General features: G+C 40.6%; 1 protein-coding gene across 3 annotated transcripts in view; it reads left to right on the plus strand.

Moving 5' to 3' along the window:
* The window catches only part of LpR1 (Lipophorin receptor 1), a 138,629-nt gene that overhangs the window by 44,828 nt on the left and 69,548 nt on the right, over positions 1-24,253 (plus strand). For 2 of the 3 annotated variants that reach the window (XM_067145021.2, XM_067145023.2), the window contains exons 2-3: positions 15,209-15,331; positions 19,875-19,997. In XM_067145021.2, coding sequence (XP_067001122.2) covers positions 15,209-15,331; positions 19,875-19,997 — 246 coding nt within the window. Of the gene's footprint in view, positions 1-15,208; positions 15,332-18,138; positions 18,256-19,874; positions 19,998-24,253 lie in introns of all 3 variants that reach the window. The other variant, XM_067145022.2, reaches the window with a different exon arrangement.

Consider the following 24,253-nt stretch of genomic DNA (forward strand, 5'->3'; position numbering starts at 1 on the left):
CACTGCGTCGTATACCCCCATTCAAATACACTTTTAGAGATCACGAGACAAGATATAAGAGGTAGTAAGATGGAAAGTCACCTGCCTCATGTAGTCATAGGGCTCACCTGCGACTCTGGCATTTTATTTAGCCATTTTTACATTCATGGCTTCACAGTTCATTATTAATTTTCTTCAGGTTTCCTGGAATAAAGCATTTAAAAAAAAGAAAATACCCTTCACTTGTTTGCTGAGCGCACACGATGGACTATAATCATTTCCGCACACGGATTACTTAATCACATTAGAATTTATTCAGTACTTTGATCGTCCTATCTGGTACAATTATTTCACTCAAGAAAACTATCTCCTCATGGAGACAAGACCTAGCCACACTGGCTGAAATCTGCAGTTGAACTCAGTCTACTTTCGTTGTTTGATTTCGCAGAGCAGCTCAACAATTTTTCATCCGCTTTGTATCACAAATGCCGGAGGAGACTTCGTCATGGCGTCCCTTCATATTTATTGCAGTTACCCCCTCTCTTCGGATCTCTCCCTTTGCCCCCAAGAAAATTTCTATACATTTTCTGACTTACCTAAACTGTAATTTCAAGAGTTTTGAAAGTGACTACATGCTTGCTACATTTCTGGCGGGCCATAAGACCTATCTGTGTCGGTGCGACGTAAAGCCCCTAGCATTTCTGGCGGTAGTGTTCATGGACATTTAAAACGTTTACGGGTTCGATTTGTGCGATGATTGACCCCCTTTGATAGGCACTATATTTTTTTGACTTGGCTTGGTCACGCCATGTACACGCGCTTTGAAATAGTTCACAAAAATGACTTGAGATTCTTCCGCCGTTGACACGTGTGGCTGACGTCACGTACCCCAGAGCGTGGGACCGAAGGTAATCACCCCCTCGTCACGTGTCAAATCCATGCTATCAAGAATCCAACTTTTAAATGATTGTCGATTTATGCATAATGTTCTTAGGGCACAAAGGTCATGGGTTCAATATATATATATATATATATATATATATATATATATATATATATATATTTGCAAATGTGCAGTAAGATATTATACATTATCTTTGCACAATTATTTACACCTGCAAAGCACTTAATGTGTTTATCTGCTGGTGAACTTGTTTCATATTTTTATACATTGTTGCAATCCTTACTGTTCACAACATTAATAAGGTTTGTACACTTACATTGGCGTAATTTGCATGGTCGTTTGTTCGGTGGTGTGTGTTCTTATCAATCTCTGAAAGTATCGTTCAAAATAGAAACGTTTGTGGTACACTTTTTATACATGAGCAAATATTTAAACTGTAATTTTATTTTCTAAAATTAATAGTTTCACATGCTATTTTAAATTTTTATTTTGTTCTCAAGTGTGTCAATTATGACGGTAACTTGTTCAAAAATTTAGTAACTACAACTTCTAGTGTTCTGGATCGATGTTTGTTGTAGTATCTGATCTGAAAAGAACTTCTGTGCCTTAGCCTTGTTCCATGAGTATGTTCATTTTATAATTCTATATATAATGTGGCTTCCAGTAATTTTATTTAATTATGTTGTACATATAAAGCTGTTTAACTGTCAAGAACCTTTCCTTTTGGTACATCACTGTTAACATATCTTCACTTAAGCTAAGTATTCCCCTGTTTTCGTACTAAAAGAATGCCTTGACAATACGATTTTGTAACATTTGTACCATCTTTGTCTGTAACAGAAGCCGATCGCCATACACCAAGACCATATTAAATAAGTGTTCGGCTCCATGGTTAAATGGTTAGCGTGATGACCTTTGGTCACAGGGGTCCCGGGTTCGATTCACGGCATCATTTTTACAATCATTGGTTAAAAACTTGGTTAATTTCGTTGGCACGGGGGCTGGGTGTACGTGTCGTCTTCATCGTCATTTCATCTTCGTCAACGCGCAGGTCGCCTACGGGAGACAAATCAAAATACCTGCACTTGGCGAGCCGAAACATGTCCTCGGACACCCCCGGCACTAAAATCCATATGCTGTTTCATTGACGGTGTTATTGTAATCTAGGACAACATGTAACTTACCCTTATTATTAATTAGTGCAAGTATTTGTCTTTATTACAATTTCTCCTTAGCTTACAACAGACGTTGTGAATTAACTGAATGAATGTACGAATGAATGAATAGATGGATGACCGCATGCCTCGAAGAGCTGCATGCTTGGGTTGTATTCGTGCATACGTGAGTGAATAAACACTCCTCCCTCCCACTCATGGATAGCCACCGACTGATTACTTCCCACTAACAACTCTTACGGTTTTCGGAGACGCACAGGTGTCGGAATTGCATCCCGCAGTGCCAGTGCATCTAACTATACGAGGCTGAACCGGAATGAGCCGGGATCGAACCTGCCATCTTGAACTCAGTAGGCCAGTGCTCTACCGTCTAATTTACCTAGCCCGGCTTCTTGTTTTCCGTCTGAAGGAAATTCTCCTGCGTGCTTTGGATGTCCAGAGAAGCACCGCGTGGACGTGACCATGATTTCCTTCTCTTTCGCTTCATGCTACTATCGTACTCACAAAGATGCTACTATCGTACTCACAAAGATGCTACTATCGTACTCGCAAACATGCACACACGAGATGTTGTCAGTTGTGTACACTGTTTTATTTACAAATTATATACACACTTACAGTTACACATCAAATGAACCACAATCTTGAACTCAATCGACTACGGAACACTTGACAAGATCACATGTGGTACCAACGCAACATAAGCACTTCAACGGGAAAACATGAGTTCACATACTTGACTAACGATTCGCACTCACAACTAGACTCTACCGCCCAAGACTACCCTTTTATATATAACATGACACAACATGCATTCTCATATCTTCTCGAGTCTCCAGTAACTTATATACAAATTAATAGAGCATTCTGTAAAACTCGAGTGACAAAGGTGCGTTGTTCTAGACTCTTACACTGTGTTGCACCACATTACACCGGATTTATACATCATATTTACATACATTATCATTATAGACCGTTATGCCTTTCAGCGTTCAGTACTAAACGTCACCACAATCCCCTATTTGAAACTAATGTTATGGCCTCATTTAGTTCTAAACCTCTTATATTTAAATCGTTAGAAACTGAGTCTAACCATCGTCGTCTTGGTTTCCCTCCACTCCTCTTACCCTCCATAAGAGTCCATTATTCTCCTTGGTAACCTATCCTCCCCCATTCGTCTCACATGACCCCACCACCGAAGACTGTTTATGCGTACAGCTTCATCCATAGAGTTCATTCCTAACCTTAGCCGTTATCTCATCGTTCCGAGTACCCTCCTACCCTTGTTCCCACCGGTTTGTACCAGCAATCATTCTCGCTACATTAATGTCTGTTACTTCTAACTAATGAATAAGATATGAGTCCACCCAGCTTTCGCTTCCGTAAAACAAAGTTGCTCTGAAAACAGACCGATTCGTCCAGGAACTGACTTCCTTCATACAGATAACTGCTGATCGCAACTGCGAACTCACTGCATTTGCTTTACTACACCTTGATTCAATCTCACTATATTACCATCCTGGGAAAACACACAACCTAAATACTTGAAATTATCTACCTGTTCAAGCTTTGTATCACCAATCTGACATTCCATTATGTTGAATTTTTTACCTACTGACATCAGTTTAGTCTTCGAGAGGCTAATTTTCATACCATACTCGTTACACCTATTTTTAAGTTCCACGATATTAGACTGCAGGCTTTCGGCATAATCTGCCATTAAGACCAAGTCCCCAGCATAGGCCAGATTGCTTACTACATTTCCAGCTAACTGAATCCCTCCCTGTCATTTTATACCTTTCAGCAGATGATCCATGTAAACTACGAACAACAAAGGTGAAATATTACAGCCTTGTCTAACCCCTGTAAGTACCTTGAACCAAGAACTCAGTCTACCATCAATTATCACTGAAGCCCAATTGTCAACATATGTGGTCGTATTAATAAACATACAGCAGAAATGTCGTGACATAAACTCACATGTTCTGTTACACAAGAGAGATCATACAACACACAAATAATAAATGATACGACAACGATTTATACCAAATAAAGTCCGTACCGACAACCCGTCGTACATAACTACGTCGATACCGGTAATAATAATAATAATAATAATAATAATGCAACCTACTAATCGAGCACGATATTTCAACCATTTACACATGGGTTTAGAGAATTGTTTCCAAGTTATAGGACCTACTAGTCCATTACACTACCAAGCGCCATAAATATGAACTATTTTAACAATTCCCGACCTTCAAGGCATAAACATTAACTTACTACAGCCTACGACCTATCATTCCGAAACATCGCAGAGTTTTCATGTTTTACCCCCCCCCCCCTTTTTTTTTTTTTTTTTTTTTGCGTAACAGATGAATTTTTCAAAGAGGTTAAGCAGTAAGAGCAAACGCTGTCAAATTTCACTATCATCAATCTGGTGGTTAGGGAGATGTGATGAGCGAGTGAGATGTCGCATTTATATATTATGTATCTGAGGCTCACTCGCCTTGGAAACGATACCAAAAATGTTTGCCAGAGGAGGCAGATAATATTTTCAATCATACTGGCATTTATTTTGTCTTGAGAGAAGCAAAAATCAAAACACAGGTAAAGGTCATTTGTTATAATCCCTAATACAGCAGAAAAGATGTCAAAACTTTCAGAGAGAAGCGAGACAAATTTAATAATGTTTATGATACCTTTTAACAATGTCTTGAAGCTGTATCATAATTCAAGAAAATGTCCAAAGGATTTTCAGTTTACGTACAAAAAGTGCCTACTGAACAAAGTGTATCAGATGCACTGCAGTAATAGCAGACTTATACAAGGAAATATATCAGATTTTAGGAGTGCTATAATCTACGCTACCACAGTTAAAATTAAAATTGAAAAACTGAATGACAGAGATGTTTATGTAAAACTCTTGAGTTTCAAACTAATGGCACGGCTGAGTTGTTCAGATGGGGAAGTATTTGGAGGTGTTCAAACACACCAGTCTCGCATAGGTGGATTTACTGGCATGTAATGACTCCTGCAAGAAAAAAATCCAGTACTTCGGAGTCTTTGTAAATCATAACAGTATTTGTTAGGACATAAAATCATTATTATTATTATTATTATTATTATTATTATTATTATTATTATTATTTCTTGTTAACCAGTTTTATTAAGTATGTTTCCTCTACTGTTCAAGGTGGGCATTAGCGAACAGTCCCACAAACTACTTTATTTCTTCGTCAGTGGATAGTTTTAATTGTTCATTTTCTTACTATGTCTAGAGGGGCGGTGACCTCGATGTTTGGCACCGTAAAATCACAACAAAAACTATATTTCCTCGCACTTCTTCATAAACAGATTATACCACCCAATAAAATAATTCCCCGCAAGTAATTTGACTTGGCCACTTTAAGATAAATATTCCCATAAAACCGCCCACCATTAATATAACAGACGACTTTGCCATTCTCAGTCTGAAATAGTACTTCAGTGTCCGGCTCCATGGATAAATGGTTAGCGTGATGGCCTTTGGTCACAGGGGTCCCGGGTTCGATTCCCGGCAGGGTCGGGAATTTTAACAATCATTGGTTAATTTCGCTGGCACGGGGACTGGGTGTATGTGTTGTCTTCATCATCATTTCATCCTCGTCACGACGCGCAGTCAAATTGAAAGACCTGCACCTGGCGAGCCGAACATGTCCTCGGACACTCCCGGCACTAAAAGCCATACGCCATTTCATTTCAGTACTTCAGTATTGAGGCAAGCAGCGATGATAGGATAATAGCGGCCTAAAATCCATGACATGGCTTGGTCTCTGATGAAGGCAATGCTTGTAATGTACACCCTAAACAATTCTGTAGGTACGGGAATGGTACGTTTACCCATTGAACCTGAATAAATGCTCGGTCAAGTTATGACTCAAGAAACATTTATCTAAGAATACTGTGTATTATTTTATCGACGTTCAGAGTTCAGTTTAGCTTAATCTGCCCTCGCAATCAAAGGTCTGACCTAATGCCCTCGCAATGGGTCGTATGAGGATCTTGTATACGTCTTGTACTTACGTACGGATCAGTATTGATTTTAAAGTTGTTTAGTATCGTGTGATAGTTAGTTAGTTAGTTAGTTAGTTAGTTAGTTAGTTAGTTAGTTAGTTAGTTAGTTAGTTAGCCTCCGTGGCACAGGCGGCAGCGCGCCGGCCTCTCACCGCTGGATAGCGTGCTGGCCTTTGGTCACAGGAGTCCCGGGTTCGATTCCTGGCAGGGTCGGGAATTTTAACCATCATTGGTTAATTTCGCTGGCACGGGGCTAGGTGTATGTGTCGTCTTCATAATTTCATCCTCATCACTACGCGCAGGTCGCCTACGGGAGCCAAATCAAAAGACCTGCATCTGGCGAGCAGAACTTGTCCTCGGACACTCCCGGCACTAAAAGCCATACGCCATATATATAATCCCGGTCACTCCATGTGCAATTTGTGCTGGAAGAAACGGAGGCGGATCAGGTTTTTCTCCGGGTACTCCGGTTTTCCCTGTCATCATCATTCCAGCAACACACTCCATTAAAATTTTATTTCATCTGTCAGTCATTTATCATTGCCCCAGAGGAGCGAGGCAGGCTTCGGCAGCCGGCACTTTTTCTATTCTCGCCCCTAGATGGGGGCTTCATTCATTCCATTCCTGACCCGGTCAAATGACTGGAAACAGGATGTGGATTTGCGTTTGTTTGTTTGTTTGTTTGTTTGTTTGTTTGTTTGTTTGTTTGTTTGTTTGTTTGCGTCCCACTATTTTCACCGTTTTTGAGACACCTCGATGCTGCAATTCTATGGCCATACCTAGAGAATGGACAGCGACAGACTCGCCAAAAGATTATTTGAAATAATCAACTTATAGGAGATCAAAATAAACTGGCTAGAAGAAACTAAGGTGGACCTCCAAGAAGTGCGACATCATAGAAGATTGTGAAGCCTTTAGTTCAATAGTAGCCAAGCACAAATTTGCGGAGAAACCTAAAAAGAAAACCGATAGGAAGTGGTCCTCAGAATGGAAGATGGAACACAGTGCATTCATGAGAGAGATTTTTGGGAGGATAAGAAGGCGAAATCCATCAGGCCAACGAACAAGTTGAAACGCGCTGTTTGAATGGGTATAACGAATAATAATAATAATAATAATAATAATAATAATAATCGAACTATGGTTATACGCATGGCCATGCATTTCACAGCCTGTCCGGTATTTATTGCGGGCAAGCAAACAGTTGGGCTGGAGTGTAATGTCATGGTCAGTTCGTAGTCGATATAGTGCAAGTGACTTGCCATCACGACCAGACTACACTGGTCTTTTGTTCATGTTTGCCAAAGTCAAGTTTGTTAATTTGTCCAGCTGCTAGTAACAAGCTGACTGAAACCATCCTAGGCTTGTTACAAGGGATTTAGGAGTTTCCTGTCAGTTTTTGTTTAAATCTACCGCACCCCTTGAGTTTGACAACCAGTCGCCATTGGGGTTACACCACCACCCTTCGACATCTGCTTCTTCTGGCGTAAAGCTTGACCGATCACTATGTGGCCACTTGACAGTTGTGTGTCTTTAACCTCTAACTAGTTTTATCCTCGATCTTCTCTCGTCCTTCGCTTTTTCATTCTCTTCTTCCACCTTCCTCTAGGGACTGTATTAATCGAGTGACAAAGCCGATGGTGGCTGTGGTTCGAATCCCAACAAATTCATGTGGGATTTTTAATTAAAAGTCGTGTCCCTGTAGTTTTCATTCATCATACAAATTAACGTCCTCTCTGTTTAATAATAGCGTGATTTGGAGTTTAAGAAGGGAAGAAGAAAGAAGAATGAAATCTTTTGAAATGTGGGTATGGAGAAAGTGGAGAATATCAACTGGCAAGACAAATTAAGGAACGAATTAGTATTGGAAAGAGATGAAGAAAGTACGACAATACCATTCAGAAGAGAAAGAAGAATTTGTTAGGTCACTGTTTACGAAGGTAATGTTTATTAACACAGGCATAGGAAGGAAGAGGTACAGGAAGATACTGGAAGACTAAAAGGATGGCAGAAGGCATGCGAAAACTGTTGATAGGCAGAGAACCGATATTGAGTGAAACTAATATTAACTCACCTTTTCGACTTCATGGACCGGTTTTTTTCTTTTTTTTTTCTTTACGTCGCACCGACACAGATAGGTCTTAGGGCGACTAGGGGACAGGAAAAGGCTAGGAGTGGGAAGGAAGCGGACGTGGCCTTAATTCAGGTACAGCCCCAGCATTTGCCTGGTATGAAAATGGGAAACCACGGAAAACCATCTTCAGGGCTGCCGATAGTGGGGTTCGAACCTACTATCTCCCGAATACTGGATACTGGTCGCACTTAAGCGACTGCAGCTATCGAGCTCGGTGGGCCGTTCTTTGAAATACATGTAACATCATGCGAGTTCAAAATTAATTCTAAATTTTTTTAAAAATGGCGTATGGCTTTTAGTGCCGGGAGTGTCCGAGGACAAGTTTGGCTTGCCAGATCCAGGTGTCTTGATTTGACTCCCGTAGGCGACCTGCGCATCGTGATGAGGATGAAATGATGATGAAGACGACACATACACCCACCCCCGTGCCAGCGAAATTAACCAATTAAGGTTAAAATTACCGACCCTACCGGGAATCGAACCTGGGACCCCTGTGACCAAAGGCCAGCACGCTAATCATTTAGCCGTGGAGCCGGACTTCTAAATTTAAAGAATGTGAATATGGATTAGTCACCCATGTGAAGCCAAAAATTTACCTTAACGGGATTAACTATTCTAAGTTCACCATTGAACATTACCTTAAATCCATTTTCTAAAAATGCTGGATGAATCATATGACAAGGAACTGCTTCCCAAATGCAGTTGACTTCGTATTTCGTATACTTCAGTAGTTCATATCTTAGATTTAAAAAAAAAACAAAAAAAAGTCGATGGCGATGCACCAAACACCAGGACTTGGCTGCGAGGTATTCTTTCTCTTAACACTACGTCTGCATTTTGTCTTTATATTTCTTTACGTTTTTATTTCTTTATATTTCTTCTGTTATGAAGAGAAACGAATAATCAAATACCACTCACTCATTTCTTTCGCGGTTCCGATAGTTACAACAGCGCGAACGAGCTATCTGAGATCCTTGCTCCAAGAATTAGAGCAACATATTCCTTTCTTTTTTCGTTCTGTCCCGGTGGGAGATTTTCTTAGTCCCCTCGAAGTATGGATTATCATTCTTGAGATATTTTCCATTAATTTTGTGATTCACTACTCAGGCTACCTAGAACCCAAGCTCTATTTTATAGTAGTATTATATTCTTGAAGTTTCCACTGTTTGACAATGAAGTAGTTTCATGCGTGATATAGTACATCACACTGGGCATTCGTTGTCTGGTTCATCCTCGCACTTTGAAAGCACCTAGACATATCGAAATAGGCAGCGCGCTCAATCAAACTGTTCAGTAAGTTGCCTACACAACAGGAGGTCGATCAGCATACATACCTAACACTGTTCGGTTACCGTATTACTGTTAGGCGATGGTCTCCTTTTACCTGACCGTATGCTATGAACTTACGAGACACCAGTGTCTTCTGCCACAGAGAGTATTCCCTCTGCTTCTATATCTGGGCAACAGGGTCTCATCCTCGTTAAGAGAATCTGCACCGACCACGATTCCGATTGTTGCAGTATCCTGAAGTTTGCCCATTTCACACAGATGAAAGAAACCAGATGATCGTTACGACTATTAATGAGCCGTGTCTACTTCGGTAGTGTAACAGTCAGGGCTACTATCTGCCGTCGTCGGTAGCCCCGATTCGATTACCGGTACTGCTAGAAATTCAAGAGTGACAGAAGGGTTGAAATGTGGTTAAAATGGTATGTACAGCTCGTCTTCATTGGGGGTATGGCTGAAGAGAACTGCACCACCTCAGGACGAGGACATGACTTTATTTCCGTCCGGTCCCGTGGCTAAATGGTCAGAAAAGTGGTCTCCGCCGGATCGTAAATCTTAAATTGTTAATTCTCTTCGTTGTTGCTTTACGTCGAACCGACACAGACAGGTCTTATGACGACGATAGGACTGGAAAGGGCTAGGAGTGGTAAGGAAGCGGCCGTGTTATTAATTAAGATACAGTCCCAGCATTTGCCTGGTGTGAAAATGGGAAACTACGGAAAAACATCTTCAGGGCTGCCGATAGTGGGGTTCGAACCCACTATCTCCCGAATGCAAGCTCATGAATACCTTGATTGATCAATTATTATTTACTTGCTTAAGGAAACCTCCATTGTTGATACTTACATTGAGGTTAGTTAGTTGATAGTTATGTCTCGTGATTTCAGTATGTGACCAGTCAAGTTGGCAGCAGTGATGAGCCATTTAAAAAAAGAGAGTAGGGCATTGATATTTGCCTTTTAGTGATAGCCTTACGCGACCAGTGCTGTAGATACCTGTAGGTACTTCAAAAAAGCCTAGTGAACGGTTTAAATCACAGGAAAACTGCTTTGACAGTTACTGGATTAAGGGATAGCCTCTTTATTGCAGCCGAGTGAAGCACTAGATATCCAAAAGACGGCATGGGATTGAAATCGGTTTTGTGCTCTGCTTCTCATGGCAGGTTATCTAGGTAGAAATGTTCCCCACAGTCCCTTGTGGGCCCGTGGCAATCTCAGACAATGGTGGGGGTGGTAACCACTATTGGCCTCAAGAGACAAGATCAAATTGTACCAGCTTTATGTTCTGTTCCACTTGTTTTTCGTTCCCACCCTTTTGCCCCACTTCTCCGTAACTGGCTCATTAAAGCTTTTGAACCAACCTTACCGTTAAAGTGGGCCCTTTGCAGCCACTGTTACATTCCTTCACGGCGTAGGGTCCTTCACAATGAAACTGAAAGTAAGTCATTGCACACCATTTCACCATATCAGTCCTAAAAGTGATCTTCGATTTTAATGGCGTAGTTTGTTACTCTTTATCCTTCTGTTCCCAAGTTAGTGGGTTCGATCTCGGCTGGAGTCTGTTGTATTTGAGGGTGTCCTCATCGTTACTTAAAATATTTCTACCGAGCTCGATAGCTGCAGTCGCTTAAGTGCGGCTAGTGTCCAGTATTCGGGAGATAGTAGGTTCGAACCCCACTGTCGGCAGCCCTTAAGGTGGTTTTCCGTGGTTTCCCATTTTCACACCAGGCAAATGCTGGGACTGTACCTTAATTAAGGCCATGGCCGCTTCCTTCCCACTCCTGGCCCTTTCCTGTCCCATCGTTGCCGTAAGACCTATCTGTGTTGGTGCGACGTAAAAAACTAGCAAAAAAAAATCCTGCAGGACGAAGTTCCGAAGCCCCGTCGTCTCTTAAAATGTATAGCATTTAAAGTGATTATTAATACAGGCTTGTACTTTTACGTGATATCGTAATCATCACAGCATTTCCAGTTTTATACGAAATCATAAATGAGACTTTCCATTTTGAAAAATAATAATAATAATAATAATAATAATAATAATAATAATAATAATAATAATAATAATAATACTGGCTTAATGTTCCATCCGGGAGATAATGGGTTCGAACCCCACTGTCGGCAGCCCTTAAGGTGGTTTTCCGTGGTTTCCCATTTTCACACCAGGCAAATGCTGGGACTGTATCTTAAATAAGGCCACGGCCGCTTCCCTCCCACTCCTAGGCCTTTCCTGTCCCATGGTCGCCATAAGACCTATCTGTGTCGGTGCGACATAAACCAAATTGTAAAAAAAAAAAAAGATAAACTAGATAAAATGTTTAAGAGGTGATGGATGAACTAATGAGGATTCTAATTGAGAATGGACATCAAAAATTTAGTCGAAATAAGTTGAAGTTACAAAAAAACCGTTAAAACTTAAAAGTAGCCTGAAAAAGAACCAATAAGCCAGAAAACGCCGAAAAAGGCAAAAAAGGACAAATAAAACCCACCATATTCTGGCCTATAATTAGAGCCCTGTACGGATATCCGAAGTTAGTGTCTTGACGGATACAAACTGTATGGCAGTGCGGATAATTTTGCCGACAATTTCTAAATAATTACGTTTATTGATGTTCACTCAGGTATATCTTATTTTTGCCTTTGGTTAGGCAACCCTTGACATTGGTGTGGGAGTATAGTGATAAATAAAGAGCCTTGAGACCAAAAATCCTAACTGGCTCAAGCCCGCAATTAATGGAAGGAACAAAGGTAAATACGTCGGTTCTTGTCGCAAGAGAAAATCCCTCATAAACCTGTGACTGTAGGGGTTCTGGTGCCAAGTGTCAGGCCTATTGTATTACATTAACAGATACACTGACTGACAGAGCAAATGCAACACCAAGAAGGAGTGGTCAGAACTTTATGCCAATTGCAGGGTAGACTGACATCACTGAGGTATGCTCATGATGTGAAATGCGCCGCTGTGCTGCGCACGTAGCGAACGATAAATGGGACACGGCGTTGGCGAATGGCCCACTTCGTACCGTGATTTCTCAGCCGACAGTCATTGTAGAACGTGTTGTCGTGTGCCACGGGACACGTGTATAGCTAAGAATGCCAGGCCGCCGTCAACGGAGGCATTTCCAGCAGACAGACGACTTTACGAGGGGTATGGTGATCGGGCTGAGAAGGGCAGGTTGGTCGCTTCGTCAAATCGCAGCCGATACCCATAGGGATGTGTCCAGCCGGGCTGAGTGGCTCAGACGGTTAAGGCGCTGGCCTTCTAACCCCAACTTGGCAGGTTCGATCCTGGCTCAGTCCGGTGGTATTTGAAGGTGCTCAAATACGACAGCCCCGTGTCGGTAGATATACTGGCACGTTAAAGAACTCCTGCGGGACTAAATTCCGGCACCTCGGCGTCTCCTAAAAAAGTAGTTAGTGGGACGTAAAGCAAATAACATTATTATTAGGGATGTGTCCACGGTGCAGCGCCTGTGGCGAAGATGGTTGGCGCAGGGACATGTGGCACGTGCGAGGGGTCCAGGCGCAGCCCGAGTGACGTCAGCACGCGAGGATCGGCGCATCCGCCGCCAAGCGGTGGCAGCCCCGCACGCCACATCAATCGCTATTCTTAAACATGTGCAAGACACCCTGGCTGTTCCAATATCGACCAGAACAATTTCCCGTTGATTGGTTGAAGGAGGCCTGCACTCCCGGCGTCCGCTCAGAAGACTACCATTGACTCCACAGCATAGACGTGCACGCCTGGCATAGTGCCGGGCTAGAGCGACTTGGATGAGGGAATGGCGGAACGTCGTGTTCTCCGATGAGTCACGCTTCTGTTCTGTTAGTGATAGTCACCGCAGACGAGTGTGGCGTCGGCGTGGAGAAAGGTCAAATCCGGCCGTAACTGGAGCGCCCTACCGCTAGACAACGCGGCATCATGGTTTGGGGCGCTATTGCGTATGATTCCACGTCACCTCTAGTGCGTATTCAAGGCACGTTAAATGCCCACCGCTACGTGCAGCATGTGCTGCGGCCGGTGGCACTCCCGTACCTTCAGGGGCTGCCCAATGCTCTGTTTCAGCAGGATAATGCCCACCCACACACTGCTCGCATCTCCCAACAGGCTCTACGAGGTGTACAGATGCTTCCGTGGCCAGCGTACTCTCCGGATCTCTCACCAATCGAACACGTGTGGGATCTCATTGGACGCCGTTTGCAAACTCTGCCCCAGCCTCGTACGGACGACCAACTGTGGCAAATGGTTGACAGAGAATGGAGAACCATCCCTCAGGACACCATCCGCACTCTTATTGACTCTGTACCTCGACGTGTTTCTGCGTGCATCGCCGCTCGCGGTGGTCCTACATCCTACTGAGTCGATGCCGTGCGCATTGTGTAACCTGCATATCGGTTTGAAATTAACATCAATTATTCGTCCGTACCATCTCTGTGTTTTCCCCAACTTTCATCCCTTTCGAACCACTCCTTCTTGGTGTTGCATTTGCTCTGTCAGTCGGTGTATATCCGTTTCAATACCTGCACTGTAGTTAAATATTTAAATTATCCGCGGATAACCATTTTGCGGGTGCGGATATTATTTTGTATATCTGCGCAGAGTTCTACCTATAATTACCCAGAATGAATATATATTATGTTCGGACACTCGCGGAAAAAAAGGGATTTTCCCTCAACTTGCCAGCTGTAATTCTGACGTCATGCCGTCTGTTTTGGTAAAAACCTACCTATGTATTCGCTTTTGTAATGCTGCACGTCTTGTGTCGTAGAAGACAATGGCACTTACAATCGCAGTTCTTCTACATTGAACGGTTGTCGTGTGAACTCATGCTTAATCTCGAAGGAACGTTTTTCGCCAGGCAGAGAATTTTTCTAAGATACATGTCCTTCACTGTTTCTAGTGTAACTAGGTTATCCTTCGATAGGTGTTCCCAGGTAATGTCTAAGGCGTATGTCATGATGGGGTCTGTTTGTACGTAGATTTTTTTTTTTCTCTCAACACCATGTAAGTTAATAGGAACGCTCTACCATCTGTTGAATATATTTGGAAGCTGGGAAAGATGAGAGTATCAGTATTTAGCAGAGAATAGTATTCTTTCTTGATCAGAGGAAGTGTATACTCTCTGACTTGACAGGTAGTAATCAAACATGGCTGCATGCAATGACATTACTAAGGATGAAAATCACATAAATCAGAATGTTAAAGAAAGTGTTAGTTGCTTAGGAACTTGCTAAGTACAGAATGTATTGCGGGTTAGGCTAAGCCTTCTCCTGCAATTATTGGAGTGATCATTTAATGATTTGATTTTGTGATTACTCAAAGTTCGATGAACTTAAGAGACCTTCAATGTCTCATGATTCACTGACAGGCAATTCTGGAGAGAATACAACAAAAATGAAGCAAATCGGTCCTGTAGAATGGACGGACGGATTTTCCTAAGCTGTTTTTAGTAAACACTTTTCATATATAGATTGCATACCCGATGAGGTCATGCAGAAGTCAGGCTGTTGTTGGTAACTACATCGGTCCTTTCTCTTCGCAGTAGGATATTGAGGACTATCGTCACATGTGGGATTACGACGTACTCTGTCAAAATAGCAAGTGTTCTTACTTAGATCCTTCATTGATCCCTTGCATTTTATAGTAACATATTTATTCTGCTTTATGTTTCAGAAAAGCGAGCCTGCACGGATACAGAATTCAAGTGTGCCAATGGACGATGTATTCCCGCCCACTGGCAATGTGACAACGAGAAGGACTGCAGTGATGCCAGCGATGAGGATCCTCATATCTGCCGTAAGTATAAAGCTTAACAGCAATATAATGCTCATAGCTATTTACAACAGTACATGAAAATGTTGTGCTCAACTGCTCCTCCCCTTTCTAATACGGGATTCATGTGCGTCATTAAGATCGAATAAACCCTCCTATCCCTCCAGTATTGACGTGGAGGTAGAAGACGTAAGAGGAGATGAAAGACGCCTTAGCTTTCATAACATGCAGCTTAGGTGTTAGTAGACAAACGCTGTCTGAAATTGTTAAATTAGCGCAGTCAGGATCGACCGATTGGGAAGTGTGGGAGGGGGTGTTATGGTTACAAAATGATGATAGTACTTAATGAAGGTGCGTGTGTAGTGCGCGCGTGTCAGAAGAAAACTGGTACAAGTAAATTATGTTTATTATTAAGCTGTTTTCATTCTCCTCCCTGAAGGGGAGGGGCGGGCCACCTTGAAGGTTACGCCTTCAGCCTAGCCAGGAGTTTCGGCGGATTGGAGTAGGAGCAGTAGTGTAAGGAGGAGGGTAATTTGAAGTGAGGAATGAGGAGGTGTGTGCGGAATTTTTGTTTGTATTAATTTTATTTTTAATTGTTTATATATAATTATGTTGATATTCAGATTCCAATACCGGGACATTGCAAACTCTTGCATTAAAAGATAGAGCAAGAACAACGTGTTCCAAGTAAATAGTTTTACGGCAAATGCTATATTCAGATTACAATTTAAAATTAAACTTTCGAGGCTTCTTAGTAAATAGATCAAGAAATCTCGTGGTTTTACAATTTTGTCTCTACGGTTATTCAAAAGAGCCAACTCTTTGAATCGAGTTTCATTTGTTTGTCAGTGTATTTTTATTTCATTTTGTAAAAATTCCATCTTGGGGTAGGGGTTAAATCCCAGTAACCCCCACTTGGCTACGCCCCTTATGCGATGTACGCAGAACTCTCTTCCTTGTCACTATCGACACGTTATTACGAGTCCATTGAAGAGGGCGAAGTCCTATTGATACGTTGTTCAAAAGAAATGTTCACAATTAGCTTGTCCCTCTGTTTGTTGAGTACTGTACTTAATATAATGATTTGTGTTGTTCCTGAGTCATTTTATTTGATTGTATGAGTTTGTGATTTTATTTGGATTTCTGTTGCCCTTAACGAAATGTATTTATTTCAAGAGACATATTCATACCTTCTTCTACAGCGTTGAATATATCTACACTGTTCGGGCAAAAGTTCATATCTCACGATGCTCCTCCTGTTCATTATTTTCCTTAAAACCGGCCACGCCTCCCAGCATGCAGTCCATCAGAACAATGTTCGTTGTGTTCATTTTCGTATGCTAACGTGTAAAGAAAAAATAACGTTAAGTACATTACACTGTAAGCAAATCATAGCAATCTCCGTACAGGCCATAAAGGCCCTTGGAGTGGTGGAAGGTAAAGATTTCTACTATCCGTAACCTCGGCATTTGATGGGGTAACGTGGCAATCTTTTCCCCCAGCAGTTAACCTGGTACTTATTTTTGGTGTAGGCTGAGTGAACCTCAGGGCCATGTGCACCTCCGGAAGTGAAAATCTCGCTTCTTAAATTTTTCGACGTCCTGACGGGGAATCGAACCCACGTCCTTCCGGGTGAACCGAGCACGCCTTTGCCGCCTCGGCCAGGTAGCCCCTACATTACACTGTAGGGGTGTGTAAATAAGTCGTACATACATACATTCCTAGAGTGGGGTACGGTAAGGTTCATTTTCCTTTACACGTTTAGCATAGGAAAATGAACACAACGAAAATTGTTCTGATGGACTAAATAACCATATGTGGCTGGGAGGCGTGACCATTCTTACGGTAACTAATGGAGGGGAAGGGCATTGTGAGATAAAACATTTTGCCCTAACAGTGACGATATGTAATGTATAAATTAATCTTTAAAATGTTTACAAATAAATTGACAGATGTTTATATTCATCAGCTGTTGTGTCCGTACATACTGTATATTTTAAACCCACCTATGGTATAAACTTTAGTAATAATACTCAAAATTCTTGGTAAAATATTGCAATGGCATAGTCGAGATATAATTTTTAAAATCTGCCATAATGAATTTATATATCTTTTATAAATTAACTTAGGGAAAATTTTAATTCTAAGCGTCACATTAACTAATTTGAGAATACTTGCAATATTTTACTAACCAGAAAATATTATTTCTGAAGTTTTAAAATGTTTAATTATTTTATAGATAATCCCAGTCTCTCACTCAGAAATAAGACCCCCTATTGTGTAATTCTCAACAAATTTTACACTGATATTTCTTTTCATCAGATTCCAAGTGTGTTTCTTATGTGTTAGCTAGCAAATTTTAATTTATAACCAATGTCTTTATAGTATCTCATATTTCGATGTTTTGATGTAGAGTGAATAGGAAAAGGAGCTGTTGGCCTAAAACCACGCGTCTGAACGAGACTAAATGTGAAACTGAAATTCGATTTGATTTGCATAAGTAAATTCAGTTTAGCATTAATTAGAAAATGTATATAGATTAAGTACAGATAGTCCCTTTTAGTTTTCATCTTTCAAGTAAAGTTAATATTTTATAAATAATTTCTTCAAACAACTTTGCTTAAGAATCTGACGCTTGCATTTTGTAGCGTCATGTTTACGTTTAATAGCAAGTCCTTTTCAGACTCATACAGTCCGTGTTTATGCAAATCATTCGACTTACATGTTTAGCATATTGCCTACTGTCAAGATTTTCAGTACGCTTTGAGGAAAGAGGTCATGTTTGAGTGTATAGTAGTGTGCACTTGAAAAGTGTTATGCTCTGCTGACAGAATCCCGCAGTTGCCGATTGGGGCAGTACCAGTGTTCACCAGGAGTCTGCATTTCTGCCGCATGGATATGTGACGGCCAGGGTGACTGCCCGGATTATTCGGACGAGCACAACTGCAGTAAGTGTGTAGCCTTAAATACGGGGTCAGGCGAGAGCTCGGTGGCACACAAAGTGAGTAACTTCCATCACATTGATCGACATCAAGTATCTGATCTCTTGCTTTTAAAATGTGTGAAATGTTTCAGCGAGTATGTTCTCATCATAGTGAGACTGTATTCCCCGTGAGTATTTGCCAGAAGTTTTCTACAAAATGAATTGTGAAGTTGCATAATTTCAGCATATGAACATGGAATCTGGACGTCAAAGTCGCTCAAATGATTGGCTTGCAAGTGTTCAATTTGTCTACTAAATTATTTTTTAACAAATTAAAAGTATAACTCTCGCTATTGGTTTCTGTTCTACATATCAACTCTTCGCTCTCGAACAACGTTACAGTGCTAAATTATAAACATTCTAAATCAGACTTCTGTAAATAACTGCCCCCAAAAATTAATGTATTTCGGCGAAGGTAAAACTTCAGGGCTTCAGAATGCAGGCGGCTTCGCTATGATACGATGTGATGTGCGGTACTAATGTCTAGCGACCGTACACACAAGAATCAATGATTACAGACGGTTTTCGTTTATTTAATTTATTTTATTACATTTTTAGTTTTTAACATAAATGACTTAAATCTTATTATGATTTTTATTGTGTGAATTGAGATGCAAATATGAATTTTTTTCTAAAGTATAATGAACATATTCGGTGATTGGCTGGAAGTATATGAACCTTCATAACTAAAAGATATCTCCCTCGTAATCCAGGTATTTAAATTTTCCCTAGACACGAAGTACGGTGGTTCGTTTAGACTGATCTTCTCCTTATGGGAGAATTCAGTGCATCTGATTTTATATTATTTGGTTTTCATTTCGTAGGAATAACAGATAAATCAATTGTATTATTATACAGGAGCTACTATCGTAAAGAGTGTTGCTTACCAGGTTTAAGCCCACTGACTTGTGCAGTGTTTTATTGACGTCCATGTTTCCTTAATAGGCTGAGTTACACTGAATTTTTCTCAAGTTTTATGAGAAGTCTATCTCTGGTAAAACAGAAAATATTCTGTATAATATGTTCCATTAACATTGTAACGAAGCTTCACATTTCGGTTCCGGCCGTAAATATCTACATTGACCCTATTGCAAATGTAGTTTGCGATTAGTTTATTTAAATATTAAAGGTTACGAATTTCCACTTTTCAGATGAATATAAAGTTTGAATAGAAATCGGGTTGTATACAAATGTTATTTTATTTCGGGTAAATAAGAAGTTATTAATTAGAACTGTGAAATGGTTCACAGTATTGTCATATGTTTGCAAGAGATCAGGTATTTAAAAGGGAGGACGTTCAATGAGTTGGCTGTATACTCCAGTAATATTTGAAAATGACTGTTGAAATGCTTGATAAAGTAACATCTCAAGGGACCTTACCGCGACGGAACTAAAACTTTCGACTTACATCCTGAAAGTAATGGATATTGTGCTTTGGTCGCATATAATTCTGACAAGAGCAGTCTTCTACCAGACAGAGTGGTTTCTTTTGCAATTGCAGTCATTTTCAGGTGTTGTGCCGCCGTGTGCGCCCGGCCCGCCTGATTATCGTGCCTCTTTCTAAGTTAGGCGTGCTACTTGCAGAGAAGAAAGTGTGCAGTCCGGAGGAGTTCACGTGCAGGTCTGCGGCAGGAGAATGTGTTCCTCTCACATGGATGTGTGATGACAACGATGACTGCTCTGATGGCTCCGACGAGAAGGCGTGCAGTAAGCAAACCTCGGACAACGCATGTGCATGATCCTACCTTCCTCTTTACTTGTGTTAGTCTCGATGTCCACTTTACAAATGAAATTCGATACGGATTTTTTAATTTCCACCACGAAGGGAGGATGAGAGGAAGTGGGAAGTGAGATTTTCCCAGTTCTTTCAGTGTAATCAAACGTTCTATGATAATTACTAATTCTTTTTTGCGGATGTTCTGCGCTAACATGTTGTGTGTTTGAATTTCAAAATTCCTAATTCATAAAAACTTCAAGTGAATATAAACGAAACGACTGTAGAAAGGAGTTAGATAAGTCTTTATGCAATATTGAGTGAAAAAAGTGTGTCTACATTAAAGTATACAGTAGTATTGAATAGGTGGAAGTCTTTTACTTCGATTTAGATACTCCAGTCAATACGTAACTTGAAATATGAAGTTAACATTGATGCTTCCACGGCCCGTACTTGTAGCCATGATTTGGGCATATACCGTGTCAAGGAGCTCTAGTGGTACGCTCATTCGTCACCAGGTGGCTCGCTGTATGCTGGCACAGCGCTCCAAACGGGAGATGGTGACAACTCTATGCTCCAATTAAGAACGGTAAGGCATTCTTAAATTCAAACCCTCATTATAGTCCTCCTTGTAAACAGTCGAGATTTTCTTCTGAAGCCGTTGAACAAAGTTCTCTGCAAAACGTAGAGAGTTTTACCTTGTTCTTTTTACACGGCATGAGCCCAAAAGCCCATATCATGCCTTAAAATATGAATTTCATTTCCTGCAAACGGATGTGTACCTAGAATAATATGAACTACGTTTTAGTTCATTATCTAGGTCGATAAAACAGAGGAAACTGTGTGACAGCGAATATACTATTGTACAAGTTCACCACTGCCACTATTTTCACTTTTCCAATGTCGTACATTACCCTGAATTTACGGTCGTAATTTAGTTTTCAGATAGGCAGTCGAGGTCTAGTCATTATAATGCCGTATGCATTTCTGCATTCTCGACTATCAACTAGGGTATTGGGCGAAGGGCACTTATCAGACAACTATATCGGAGATGAGAAGTTATAGCAACTCTTATATTATGCTTGACAATCGTAAAGTAGAAAAATAAAAACAGGTTTACGAAGTGTGTTTAAAATAGTGGTGGTAAGAGTATCACAACTGCAGCTTGACTGTCAGTATCACCAAAATGTCCTCCTCACTTAGAAGTGTTGTTTTTTTATACTTAAAGAGGACGCAGAGTAAAACTAAATTTTCAGATTTCTTGACCCGGTCAAGAAAGCCAAGAATAACGGCCGAGAGGATTCGTCGTGCTGACCACACGACACTCCATAATCTGCAGGCCTTCGGGCTGAGCAGCTGTCGCTTGGTAGGCCAAGGTCTTTCGGGGCTGTTGCGCCATGGGGTTTGGGGGTTTCAGATTTCTTGAGCTTCAGTTCAAAGTGGACATCCTAGGCTCCCTTCTATTCAGCATGTACAGTGGGGTGATGGTGGTGATTGTAGTTGGTAAGAAGCATACATTGGCAATTAACTTTTATTCTAGCAAAATACCAAGACATACTGTATTATTGAAGAGTAAGATGATCTTCTCAATAGAAACAAATTCTGACTTACCAGTGCCTCATGATCTTTATCTTAACTATGTAATAATAAAAATTATGGATTCCCGTTGTTAAACCTGCCCGAACGACATAGTGAACCCTTAGTGTATGAATTGATTGTAACGTACTCCTTTAACATAAGAGTTAGTGCGACGTTAATCAGATAGATAACAAATATTACGTTACTAACAATATAGCAGTGGTTAACAAAGAAAAAACATTCCTCATAGAAAAAATACATTTGACTTCCCAGCTTCAATATACCCTATCATAAAGAATTCTTCTCAAAACTCATTTAAACCCCGAACATCTGGCTGTATCCTGCGGGTTTAAAAAAATTAATATTGCCATTAAATATGTGACGTGACTTAATCACTCTAAATGTATTCTCCGTTTTAAACGTGTAGTGATATTTTATATTATTTGTAGAGATTGTCAATATTGGATTATCGTTAATTTTTTTACGTGCGCGTTTAGTTTGCCATGCGTTATTTCTCTCTGTGTTTTTTCATAACACCCTATTTGGCAGCCGAGCGAATTTTCTCACGCTCCACGGTGAGACTGGGAAGCTGCTACGCTTCAAATTTGGAATCGCGCCTGGCAACTGATATTCTGTCAGTATTTCTTTTTCTGCGTTCAAAAAATTCCGAGATAGTGTCCGTGGCATTAAGTAAGGTACTATCTTGTCAGTCCTAGAAGTTTTCCTAAACCAGTATAGGCGAAAACTTAGCGGTGTTAATATGATGTTAAACAGCTAGAACAATGGTCATCTTACGGAATTCAAACGGGTAATTAATATATAAATAACGAATCCACTGCAGTTAATGAACTTCTTACATGTACGGTAGTTTGTATCTTGTTAGCTGCCAATGTAGGCGAGCATGCATGCATGTTTCCAGAGTAATAAATATGGTAAATGGTGATTAAGGCTGTTAACGGTGGAAGGTAGGAGTGGTAAACTGACACCTTAAGATTATAGCATGTTTGCTCACTTCCCACAACTGGCACCGACTGGTTATTTTAATCAGTATTAAGGATTATTTATATAAAAATGAGATAACTTATTATTTAATCGAATGTACGGATTTGCAAGTTTTTCATTTCTTCAATTTTCCAACTCCATCTATAGAAAGTGAATCATCTTATGGACGAAGTACTGTCTTTAAAAAATCCAATAAGGAAGTATGTAGCAAAAGAGAAAAAATTACACACATAATCCGCAAAAGACGGCACGATTTTGCGGTCACCTCAGAAGAATGGTGTACAAACATAGTTATATACATTTTCAATATTCCCTAAGTACAAATTCTTCTTATATTAAAAGTTTCTATTGACTTTATCTTCATACGATATTTTTGGCAGGCGGGTTGGTGTGTACTATTAACCCAGTGGTGGCGATAAGGACCCCGCGGGGCAGGCGGACCCATGGTTTGTGAGGGGCCCATTAGAAGAGTGATTTTACAAATGGATAAAGCTACAGCACACAACACATTATTTGTATTACAGAGGGTTATTCCATACTTAAACCGTCGTAGTACAGTGTTTCTTTCGTCAGTAGGAGTACGGTGGTTATTTCACAAGGAATGTGGGTTTCTCAACCTGTTCCAATAATAACCAACCCTTGCTGCCACTCACAACAATCAACAAGGCTTTTGAAGTAATTAGCCAGTTCTGAGAACCCATTAGTCAAAGATGCGATAACAAAGACATCATCCTTATTTAAACTCTAAATACTGAAGTTTCGAGCCTGTTTATAACTCTCGGCAGTCAGTGTAGCTAAGTGGGCCTACGATGGACAGTTGAGTTGTAAATTATTTGGTCCTAGGATCGAGATAATTTCTTAATATTGTGACGGTCAGCCTGTTCTGGTTACTATAATTGGAATGCGCATTTTTTGTGTATGTGTGTATGTGTAATAAGTGTATTAATTTTAATTCCTTCGGATTTGAAAACTAAATTGTGGAACTTATCGTTGCTGTTCATTGTATTAATATACAACCTTGTGCTAAGAAATAATCTTACAACTTTCCTTATCAGGAAACGAGGGATCCATTTTCAGTTATTGCTGGGGGGGGGGGGGAGACTTCTTAGCGCCGGCACTGTACTAACCCCTCAGTGGCGGGAACATTAGTGCCGCTTTATCAAGCGGTCGGAGGTGATTCAGGTGTGAACACTAAGAAAATGCAGCGATCCTATTAAAAATGTTACTGTTACAACAGTTAAGCTCAGATTATCCAATGTTAACAATAAAGACTTTTAAAAAAAACGTACTTTACATTCATTCACTTTATATTTACCTTATAGTCTACTTGTGGAGAAGAGACCTTTCATATTTTATACAGAGCGAAAGTGACATTTTTGTATGTACGTGGGTTGTTTCACAATGCAATGAAAAGTAAAATAATTGTTACCTCGGAAACTTTGAGCAGAAGAGCCGGAAACAATAGTTTGAAGATTCATTTAGCACAAATCTCAGGTTAATAGGACGATTAGTCCATGAGAAAGAAGGTACCGTACGTATTATGCGCACACTTTATCTTGGTGCATTTACACCCTATTGCTGAATCGATCAACCTCGGCGATCTTTGAGATTCGTACTGGCAACCTTTGAAACACAAACTATGAATCGCTTAAGCATCGTTGTGCGACAT

Source organism: Anabrus simplex, chromosome 4 (genome assembly GCF_040414725.1).
Source record: "Anabrus simplex isolate iqAnaSimp1 chromosome 4, ASM4041472v1, whole genome shotgun sequence".
NCBI lineage: Eukaryota > Metazoa > Arthropoda > Insecta > Orthoptera > Tettigoniidae > Anabrus > Anabrus simplex.